This window comes from Cottoperca gobio, chromosome 14, assembly GCF_900634415.1.
Source record: "Cottoperca gobio chromosome 14, fCotGob3.1, whole genome shotgun sequence".
NCBI lineage: Eukaryota > Metazoa > Chordata > Actinopteri > Perciformes > Bovichtidae > Cottoperca > Cottoperca gobio.
Genome location: NC_041368.1, coordinates 21,917,318 through 21,928,224, shown reverse-complemented (window position 1 = coordinate 21,928,224; position 10,907 = coordinate 21,917,318). Strand labels below are relative to the sequence as shown.

General features: G+C 39.8%; 3 protein-coding genes across 3 annotated transcripts in view; all 3 read left to right on the top strand.

The window, feature by feature from the left end:
* Nucleotides 1–13, top strand: part of LOC115018807 (E3 ubiquitin-protein ligase TRIM37-like) — an 11,735-nt gene extending 11,722 nt beyond the window's left edge. Inside the window, 1 exon segment of the mRNA XM_029448029.1 lies at nt 10–13. Within this exon segment, the coding sequence (XP_029303889.1) occupies nt 10–13 (4 nt within the window).
* A 528-nt stretch (nt 14–541) lies between these two features.
* psmg1 (proteasome (prosome, macropain) assembly chaperone 1) lies at nt 542–3,065 on the top strand. Its single transcript, XM_029447288.1, is given in 5 exon segments — nt 542–706; nt 1,518–1,620; nt 1,623–1,715; nt 2,646–2,776; nt 2,902–3,065. Coding segments are annotated over 5 exon segments (507 nt in total). The 5' UTR covers nt 542–604; the 3' UTR covers nt 2,980–3,065.
* Nucleotides 3,066–4,425: 1,360 nt separating this feature from the next.
* LOC115018806 (coiled-coil domain-containing protein 15-like) lies at nt 4,426–10,218 on the top strand. Its single transcript, XM_029448028.1, has 8 exons — nt 4,426–4,584; nt 5,286–5,435; nt 5,751–5,879; nt 7,871–7,984; nt 8,072–8,175; nt 8,469–8,666; nt 9,375–9,523; nt 9,612–10,218. The coding sequence occupies exons 1-8, from the start codon at nt 4,426–4,428 to the stop codon at nt 9,659–9,661; spliced, it is 1,053 nt and encodes a 350-aa protein (XP_029303888.1). The 3' UTR covers nt 9,662–10,218.
* Nucleotides 10,219–10,907: the final 689 nt, after the last annotated feature.

Genomic DNA, 10,907 nt, shown 5'->3' with positions numbered 1-10,907 from the left:
TCCACACAGTTGAAGCAGCGCTGCACAACAGATACGACAACAATCAGCCATTCATTTATAATTCACTGATTTACTGGTGATTTCCACAACGAAACACGTTTTGGGCCATAATTAAAGAATTCGTACGCTAATTATGATGATTACATTAGAATAATGTAGTGAAGACATTGGATGTAAACTGCAACTTGACCGGTTGACGGAAGCAAACGACCACAAGGCGGCAGTTCTGTATTGACAGACGGTAGAGATGTATGTAATCATTTCAAGACGAGCAAAGATTACAGACATTTGATGGTTCCAGGTTCTCGAATGTAAATAGTTGCTACTTTTCTTTGTCTTACATCATAGTAAATTTAATATTTTGGGGTTTTAGACCCTCGGTCGGACAAAATTGGACATCTGAAGACGTCACTTTGTGTCTAAATATTGTATTATGCATTTTTTCAGTTTTCTGATGTTAGAGAGAGCAAGGTCAGGGAAAGCGACGGTTGATGTGGTCGTAGTGCCGTCATGGAAGAAGATGTTGTGTTGGTTTTCCTTTAATTTGTCATCAGTCATATAATCCTTTTTGTTGCGTGTTTTAAGACTCGTCTTTAATCCTCAAATGTTGCATACAATATATTTTGCTTTCTTTTCCCTGAAGGTTGTGATATGCCAGGTGACTTGCTACGTTGCAGAGGACCAGCTGTTTCAGTGGACAGAAAAGGTAAATGTATACGACAGTCAGCTGGATTAACATGATGGTTTGAACATAACCTCTTTAGAAGCTGCCTCTCTCGCCTCTGTCGTCGCACACACACCTTAACCCGTAGCTGCCAGTGGCTCCTCGCAGGCATAGAGGACGCTGATTGGTCGGGTCACCGGTGGTTCACACACAATAGCGATGCGTAAATCCTGACCAGATGGATTTTCTTGTGATTTGATATTCCGAGAATCCAGCTGCCTTGCAAGGTAACAGCTGTGATGATGTTGTTGTTTAGAGACGTGTAGGAGCAGCTGTTTTACCTCAGCCTGCAAACAGAGAGCAGATTTATATCAATGAACAGGTTTGTTTTCTTACAGTCATGAAGCATAGCATGTAGAAACAGACTCGAGGGCTCAAAGTCCGTTTGTAAAGGAGGAGCAGCCAACGCATAACAGACATGGAGTTATCGCCCTGTGCATAATTACAGGTTACAACAGTTCTGTGTCTACTGTCCACTGCAAGCCTTGTTTACTACAGATTATAAAGGTCAAGGCCAGACATGCTGAGAGTTCAGAGTGAGCTACAACATGGTTTCTCAAATGGGGGTCAGAGTACCCCAGGGAGACTTGAGTACTGCAGGGGGTCCGAGAGATTTAAAGAATCTGAATTATGCATCCTTCCTAAAGATCCAAACCACACACTGATGGCACACTGCTGTATCTTTTATACAGGGTGTGTTTTATAGAGTACATGGCTACACAGATATGTAAGTTAAGTGTGAGAAGCACAGCTCTGCACAATAAAGACGACGCTGTGTTTCTGTCTCTCGTAGGTTTTTGACTGCCTGGAGCACAGACAGCTGAATGTGACTGTGCTGTCTGATTGCTCTGTGGCCGAGTACAAGACAGCAGACTACCTGTGCAGTAGCTCCGCTCCTTCCTGCGCTCGCTCCACACCGCTGCTTTCACTGCGCAGCCTGTCTGTCAGTCACTGGAGCAACCCAACATAGTTACTGGACTTCCAGCTGCAGGTACCAATATTTTTCTGGTCTCAAACTTGTATTCCTCGCCAGGTTTTTCTCTCAAGAAATCAAAGCTGCACAAACACTTTCCTTCTTTGGCCTCTTGTGATTCGCAGCTTTCTTCTTGCAGACACATTTACATTAAACTCATGAAAAGAAAATCATACGTCCAACTCTTCTGAAACTCTGCTCCAGCTCGACCTTTCTTTTAAGTTTATAAAGAGCAGCGCTGCTGATTGTAGGAATGTGTTTATGTCAATAGGTTGTGCAGTTAGACGCCATTTGCTAAATGTTAAACCTTTTAAGCCCGAAACAATCATGCAACAACAAAAGAAACAAAACAGAAGGTGACATCTGATTACTGGAACCTCTTTCAACTTTACAAACAAGTCCCAGATACCATGTGGAGACCTTAAAGGGACAGTTCACCCAAACATTTGGACAGAAGGAAAATTAACCAAGTTAAAGAAAGACTGTCGTCTTCTTTTCACTTCTTTAACTCCCATCAAAAACATTCCACTGCAGACCTTCCCTGTAATCACAGCTCTATGAATTAATTAACCAAAACACGCTGCGATTGCACGGCAGTAGTCTGACACGTGACGCGATGTTACCTGGATGTAATTGAAGCATCCTTCCATTAACCCCTTGTGTGGACTATAAATCCAGACTTTGCCAGGTTTTATTCTTTACTTTAAGTGTCCTTGAGGGAGACGGTGTGTAAGTGGGGGAAACTGTAAGTCGCTTTGGACAGAAGCTTCTGCCAGCTGAATGAAATGTAGTGCCATTAGTGCTCCTCCACACTCAACCGAGCTCACGTAGTCTTTCATCCTGCGCTGAGAGCCCGAACAACTTGAAAAAAACTTGAGACTAACATTGAGGACCTCCTGTCAGTGATTCAGACAGTTTCATTCTTCTTCTTTGGTGCCTTTTCATCAGTACTGAACCACTGCGAGGTCCACCGCATCGCCACTGTTGTTTACCAGTGTTACAGCGACGTCACCGGCCCAGACTCCGTCTCCATGGAGACCTTCAAGCCTGCACTAACGAAGCTCGGGAAGTCCATACAGGTGAGCTGCTTCTCTTTTTACATCTGAGGGGGTTTAATTATGACTAAACTACACCTGAAGCGTTCCACTGTTCTCATTTTTTTAACATTTGCATCTCCTGCTTTTCTTTCTGCCTCTCTCGTCAGTCGGATCCGTCTCCGAGCACCGACGTCCTCCGCAAGTTTGTCAGAAGCACCAACATTCAGAGTAATCTTTATATCTGAACATGTCCGTGTCGCACACTGTGCAGAGCAATTCTATTTTCCTGTTGTAAAATACTGTCATTTTTTAATAAAGAAAAGTAAAGAAACCTTTTTGTTTAAATGACAATATCTTTATTTATAAAGTGCTTTTTAAAACCAAGTTAAAATAAATCTCATGGAGCTCAAGTGATTTTAAAGCTGTGTGTGTAAGTGATTACATGAATGCATGCACATTTGCGTTTGTCAGCAGGGTTATTTATAAACTACTGGCCCGATTTTCATGAAACTTGGTGGAAGGGTGAAGCATGGGCCACGTACACAAATATTTTTCACAGGTCTGAGCTCTCGGAGTGCCCTTCAAGTTTATATTGTTGTCCGGCCATCAATAAGGGCTCTCATTAGTTGCCAAAGGGAGAGGAATTATAATCCTGGTTTTGGTATTTTAATTTACAATTTACAAATCAAGGCCTTGAAGTTTAGAAAATAGACATTTTCTTTCACTTGGCGTTGGTAAATAGGCTACGTTCTGCTGTCTGCAGGTGTGTCTCCTGCAGTTGCATCATTGGTTACGTGCTACCTGCCCCTAGAAAGACCTTGGTTCCGGTCTCAAACTGCTGTGTTGGGTCCTTCAATTTCAGAGAATTTTGTCAAAAATTGGAGAGATTGCTATGAAATTCAGTAGCCATATTATTGGTCCCCTGAGGATTAATTATACCAACAATGAAGATAATCTCCTGTCACATTAAGCCTTTTAGATCGACCCACATTCAGAAGATCCGGCCTCTGGTGTTACATTTAAGTTGTGTTGCCTGTTAGTGTCTGTGATATTCAAGAGGCACTTAATTTTTAACAGTATACACTCTTTATATTTTAGTTGTGTTCCTACTCTCACAGATCTTCAGTCAGCTGTGAATACAATATTGTGTTATTGTGCCATCAACCATCCAAAATAACACAGTAAGTGCAATGTGACTTTGAAGAGCTCCGAGCCTGCAATACACAACACTTTGTGTATTATTTTAAGAATCTAATTAATATAAAATCTAATTATTAATGAGTTCAACACTTTAAGTTGGTGTAATTTTAATAGTTAAACTATATAAGGATGATTTGATTAGTTGATTTCTCTCCCGTTCTTATACTTGATGGATTTACTCACCGTCTCCTCCTGTCCAGGTGGGGGCAGTAATGCGCCGGTGAGCTGTTTGTTAAACTCCGAAAACTAAAAGAAGACGAAGTGAGCGAAACTCAAACAAACCGGTTGGTGTTTACCAAGCTTTGACAAAGTTAAAGGCGTTTTTATTTGTTATTAAAACAGTAACGCGAATATTTTTTCTAAATACTGTTGATGACCCCGCTTTAACATCAATGTATTACTACTCCAACTGGATACAGAGAAGATTTCTGAAGCGGTGAGTTAGCATCAGGCTAACGAGGCTAACGTTACCGATGAGTACAAGCCGGCTTATGACTTCGACAAGCGGCAGGTGCAAAGCTCCTGTCAGCCGGAGCAAAGAGCCCCCAGCCCCCAGAGGTGCCAACAAGGTGCTGGCCGAGAGGAACCATGCGGTGGTGGCGGTAGGAGCCTGGGTGGAGGGCGGGCAAGACTTCACGGAGCACCCGTCTGTGAGTTTAGCATTTAACGCTAATGAAGAAAGCTAGCTTATGACTGTTGCTAGGAGACCGTGATTAGTGATTGACAGGTGTAAGAAAGTGATGCGTTTTGCTGAAATGAATTTGACGTTAGTTACTTTAGCAGATTCAGATTAATGATACGAATACAATGTGATGTATCATTTTAGATTAATTAGTATATGCATTAGTTGGAATTAGCTCCACTTTACCAGCTGCAATAGTAGTGATATTATATTATAGATATATAGATATATAGATATCTATATATATATATCTATATATATATATATCTATATATATATATATAGATATATATATATATATAGATATATATATATATATATATAGATATATATAGATATCTATATATATATATATATAGATATATATATAGATATCTATATATCTATATATATATATATATAGATATCTATATATATATATATATATATATATATATATATATAGATATATATAGATAGATAGATATATATAGCCATTTTGCGTAATGAGTACCATACTTTTACTTTAGATACTTTATATATATTTTGATGCCAAAGATGTATGTTCTTCATACCCATCACAAATTTGCTAAAAGATTAATTGATTATCAAAATAGTTAAATAGATAGATAAATAGATAGATTTTCTGTCAATCCTTGCAGCTCTAATCGTATGGGCTTCTTGGTTTAGGCTCTGGCTTTGCTAACTGAGGAGATCCAGGCAGAAAAGAGAAAGCAGACTGAAGAGAGCCTTCGACGATTTCAAGATGAAGTACGCCATCGTGTGGCACAGCAAGCTCAAGTCAGCAAGAAGAGACCGCAGCCTCGGACAGACCCAGTGGTAAAGATCACATTATTGTAACTGAATGAGGGAGTTATGCCTCCTAAAAATCAATCGGGGGAGAAAGCTGACTTTAGTAAATTACTTCTTAATGACTTTGTTTTCACACACACTTGATTGTTTTCAACAGAAGAAATTATTGTGGGTAATTGTTCTGTTGTTCGTCCGACTAATCAATTATCAATCAATTACATGACTAATTGTTTCTGTGCCACATGATGAAGGTGAAGCCTGGCTGAGTCCTCTGTGTGTCCGTACTGCTGTTGTCCCTGCCTGATTGACCTCCTCATTGTAAATCTGTGTGTTTCTGTCCAGATGAAACCGGATGACAGAAGAATCCCACAGCAGCAGCGTCAGGTCTGGACTCAGCATGTGTCCCATGAGAGGCTGATGTCTGCGGGAGGAGCTGCACAGCAGAGGGGGACAGAGAGGAGCTCTCAGGAGGTGAGAGGGGATTATATTTGTTACATTCTTTTAAGTTTGATCAAAGTAATCTCATGTTTTGTTTACTGGTTAGATGTGTGTAACTTCCAGAAGACTGTACTGAAGAGATACTTGGTTTTATCAGGTTAATTCTTTCTTTCACTGATTTTAATTGTAATTAGTTTGTGTTTCCCACATAATACAATAAACACTGAACGGCCAAAAGTATATGTACACATAGATTTTGGCATAACAACATGCCTAAAGCCAGGATGCTATCTAGAAATCCTGTTTAATGTCGGCATCGTTTGGTTCAGTACTGCAGAATATCCGTGTGAAACGGGCGCATGAGGAATGGCAGGTTAGAAATGTCAAAGATATATTTGAGGTAATTCAGAAAAAAGTGTCTCCATTAAATCTTTTGTCCACCAGAGAGCACTGCTGAGTAATTCAACAGGTTTTTTAAAGGCACATCCAACTATCTCAGATGCAGGTGTGTTTGAAAGTACCACTCTTAAGAACAGAAGATCCCGCACACTGCTCTTGCTCAGCATCACAAGTTATTGATCATACAACGTTTCGGTCCCTCTGGACCTTCGTCAGGAAGGTTTTACACAATTCTTAAAAGAGTAAAGAAACTGTGAAATGTCCTGCTCAGTACTAAAAATGAATATAAGATGATTTATTGATTCATTGTCCTAAAAACGAGTATTTGTCTTGTATGTTTAATGTGGATCAAAGTCTTCGCAGGGACCCAAACCTTTGTAATGTGCAGTCTGTATGCATGTTGTGCAATGTGTGTTGTTTTTGTGGTCACAATGACTGCATTGTTTCCTCGTGTGAGTGATAGAATAATGTGACTGTGATTAATCTGTAGGATTATTTATTTCCATGGTTTTCCAGTCTAGAGGAGGCATGAGGCAGGTGAGACTCAGACTGGCTTCCTGTCGGATGATCCCGCATGGGGAAATGACGTCAGACCTTCCTGGAGGCGAATGGAACATCTCTCCAACCAGACATGTGAGCGTCTGCGTCTCACACTTGTTCCTCTTTTAAAAACACATTGTTCCTTTACTTGTGTTTGTGTTCTTGCACCTCCAGGGTGTAAAACATGTTCCTCTGCACCCAACAGAAAGCTGGATCTCACATGCTGAGAGAGGTGGAGGGGGGGGGAGGAGGAGGAGGATATTCAGGGAGAAGAAGAAGAAGAAGAAGAAGAGGAGGAAGAAGAAGAAGAAGAGGGGGGTGATCTTCTCTTCAGTCAACATGAATGCCCCCTCGTTCAGCAGAAGGTTAATGAAAACCCACAGTGCAGCAGTTTCACTTTTATTTTTATAAACACGTCTAGGATGCAGGATGTTTACCAATATCTTCTAAACAATTATTTCCATGTCCGTCTCATCCAATACTGGTGCAGATGGTTGTAATATCATTGCAGGTGCACTGTATGTCAAGTAGGGATGTAACGAATAAGAATAAATTATCCGGATATGAACAGAAAATGCGGTCTGAACAGATGCAAACAACATCCATATTTCTTCAATAATACACATTTTTGTCTTTCCCAGTGAGCGAACACTTGACACACTTTGCCTCAAACACTCACCTTCTTCTCAGAGTCATAATGCAAATATGAGCACAGAGTTGATGTTGTACACGTACTGCTGGGATCAACAAAGCTCCCTCTTTCCTGTGGTACCGGTGTTGAAATCGTTGGAGGAGAAACATTCATAGATCTGCTTAGAAATCACACAAAAGGCGCTCATGATAACTTCAGAGTTTGCCTCATAATCATCACAATCAGACTATTTCAGTATCTCTACACATGCACGCACTCTGAATGTGCAAACACAGAAATAGACATGCAGCATGACCTTTAGCATAGTTTCCAAAATGTAAACGAATACAAGCTAAAAACATATAAACCAGACTTCTCCTGTAACATTTGTGTTTAGTAAGTGGCGAGCTTGAAGATGTACAAAAAATGAGTTCTAAATGTTTACATGTTTCAGGTGAGCGGACCTGTGACGTGGGATTCTGACAAGCCGGATCCTGTTTTCCAGTCCAACCTCAGAGCCCCCCAGGCCCTGTGGCCTCTGACTGACCAAGAAGAACTGAAAAGACAGGTAGACATGAGATGACTCGACTTTAGTTCTTTTGAACCCTGACCTGTCAGACCAAATGTTACAGATTGCACATCTCACTTTCCGCAGCGTCAGTCTCAGTTCCTGATGCACCGCCGTCTGTACATGAACATCGAGAGAGAGCAAGTGAAGGAGAACAAACAGAACAGGAAACACCTGAAGAGCACAGCGAGGTGACGAGACCGCTGTACTTTCTCCTGCATCACTTCCTGTTATTGGTGTGATTCTAAGCCTAATGTCTGTCTTTAGAGTACCAAACCACCTGTAGCTTTGAAAGATGGCTGTTTAAAAAGAACATCATGACTTTAATTAGTTTATAAAGTGTTAAAGATATTCCATTATTTTGCCCAAATATGGCTCAATACTCTGCCTCTCTGTGTAGCATACAGACTAACTAAAATACTGGCCTATGAATGTGATTCTTAATCTTTGGTCTTCTCACAAATGTCCCTGTTTTTCACTGAAGGATCAAAGCTGAGAAAGAACGGATTCGTGTGGAGGAAGAGAGAAAGTTGGAGAACGTCCGGCAGCTCGCTGAGGCCAGACAGAAGCTGGAGGAGAGAGAGCTGCTGATTCTGGAGCGACTGAAGCTTGAGGAGGAGGAGGAGAGAGCGGTGCAGCTGCAGAGGAGGAAAAGGGAGGAGAAAGGGAAAGTATCTGCAAGGTGATTAATGGAAAGTCTTTTACTAAAGCTTAAAGTCAGTTTACAAGCCTACAGGTAATACTGCATATCTGAACAAAGTGGTATAACGCCTTTTGTTTGGATGTTACTTGACACCTCAATTTCCTAACAAGCTGTCGGTGGTCGAGGTGCATTGTGGGCAATGTAGGCGCCAAGTTGGGACAAGGAAGAAAAATGTGTGGAATAAAAAAGACTCCTCTGCATACATTTTTGCAGAAGTTTTCCACGTGAAGAGGAGGCCTCGGTCTGCTCTAAAACGTCTGAAAGACTTTATAAAATAGCTGTGCAGCATTATCCAAGTGTCTTGTATCCACATGGAAATCCATTTAGCTAAAGTATTGCTAAACAAAGTATTTTCAAGGTTTATCCTTCCATAAAGGAATTTGTTGTGCACAAATGCTAATGTTTTGGACGTTTCTGTTGTCTTGCAATCGGCCTCTGTTGATGTCCGTTTGCCATTTGAAAGAAATATTTTCTTGGACCATAGAGAGCCGAGGAAGGTGAATACTATATACAGTATATATTGTTTTTGGGTGAAACATCCCTTTAATGCTCATCTGTCATTTTGTCGTGAGCTACTTGTGACACGTATAGTTCAGTCAAGTGAACTTTGGACCAACTGGACCAAATGAACTACAAAACCGTACAAGTGGCTTTGTGTATCTGATAAACAGAAGTATCACTCTGCAGGTTCATCGAGGCTCTGAGAGCTCAGATGAAGGAGCGAGTGTCTCAGGAGAAGATGGAGCCTCCTCCTCTCTGCTGCTGTGCGTCCTCTTTCTGGGACTCCCACCCCGACACGTGTGCGAACAACTGCGTCTTCCACAACAATCCCAAAGGTACTCCCTGCACACACTGCACACCTGCCTCACACACCAACATTTTAACAACATTAAAAACACTGACAGTCATTTTTCTCCTCCACAGCGTATGCCAAGGCATTACATTCAACGATGTTGAGTTTGGAGTTACAGTGAAGATGAACTGAAAGAGCTCTTTGCTGACTGTTTTAAGGAACAGTCCAACATTTTGGGAAATACAGAAGTGAAGTTGTCAAACCGAGATTCAGATTATTATCAGTTGTATCTGTCCGTCCAGTGCAGAGTTAGACTCCGGGTCTGTTAAGCCTCAGACTGAAATGTCTCAACAAATATCCGATGGATTGCAACAAGACATTCATGTTTTCCATAAGATGATTCCAACTGACTTTGGTGTTCCCCATTTATGAGTATAAACATTTTTAAACATTTAAAAGATGGATTGCCGCAAAATTGTGTGCAGACATTGATGGCTCCGAGATGATGTATCCAAAAGACTTTACCTTTTAGCTTTGACCTGCTTTACTACTGACAACAGATACTGTAAGAATCACTCATTCATTTATTTGATAAATGCAGACGTTCCTGCTTTAACAACAATAAATGTTTAATTTTTTATGCAGATTCAAACTCATCTTCTGGTTGGAGAGTGATTCATTAAAATATTTTTTGTATTTTGTTTGCTGTTTTTGATAAAACCATGTAATTTCTCAGTTTACAGTTTTGTTTATTAAATATATTTAACATTTTAATACAACCTCACAGGAATTTACTTTTAGTTTATTTGTTAAGTCACTTTTATGTTAGCAAACTCTCTATGAAGCTATGATTAGTAAATCATCAGGAATGTCAGTCAGTACATGGGTAAACTAAATGATGTCATCTTTTTAATTAGATGTTACTTAGAATTAATTCTTAATAGGAAGATTAGTGTAATCTGTCATACAGTAATATCTTCCTGCATGAGACACATTTTATTTTATTTTAAAATTGACTAAAAATACTTTGTTCTAAATGTTTTTATTCTTTTAAACTTGTATTTTTTGTATTGTATTGCCCTCTCAAGTGCCATAAACTACCCAGTTATTACATAGTAGAATAGTGATTTTGATATTTTGGTTAGGGGTCTGTAATTATATTGCGTTATACGGGTGTTTTAATTTTTTTTACCCCCTATTTCTATTAATCATAGTTAAATTAATAACAAACACCTTTTTGTATAATACAAAAAATTAACAACATTTTTGTGATAAACTAAAATTGTTCTATAGGTAAATCTCATCAAATATAGAATATGATGCATCGCTGTAGATTAAACTTCCTAACAGTATATGAAGGAGTTATAAACTTTAAAATCTACAGCAGTAAAATGCAACATACACATAAATGCAGCAGTAATAATAAT

What these genes read in the sequence shown, in the direction of transcription:
- LOC115018806 (XM_029448028.1), top strand. Translation starts at nt 4,426, where the DNA reads ATGACTTCGACAAGCGGCAGGTGCAAAGCTCCTGTCAGCCGGAGCAAA. An exon ending in AAGAAGAACTGAAAAGACAG is followed by an intron (nt 7,985 to 8,071) that starts GTAGACATGAGA and finishes CACTTTCCGCAG; the next exon opens with CGTCAGTCTCAGTTCCTGAT. An exon ending in CACCTGAAGAGCACAGCGAG is followed by an intron (nt 8,176 to 8,468) that starts GTGACGAGACCG and finishes TTTTCACTGAAG; the next exon opens with GATCAAAGCTGAGAAAGAAC.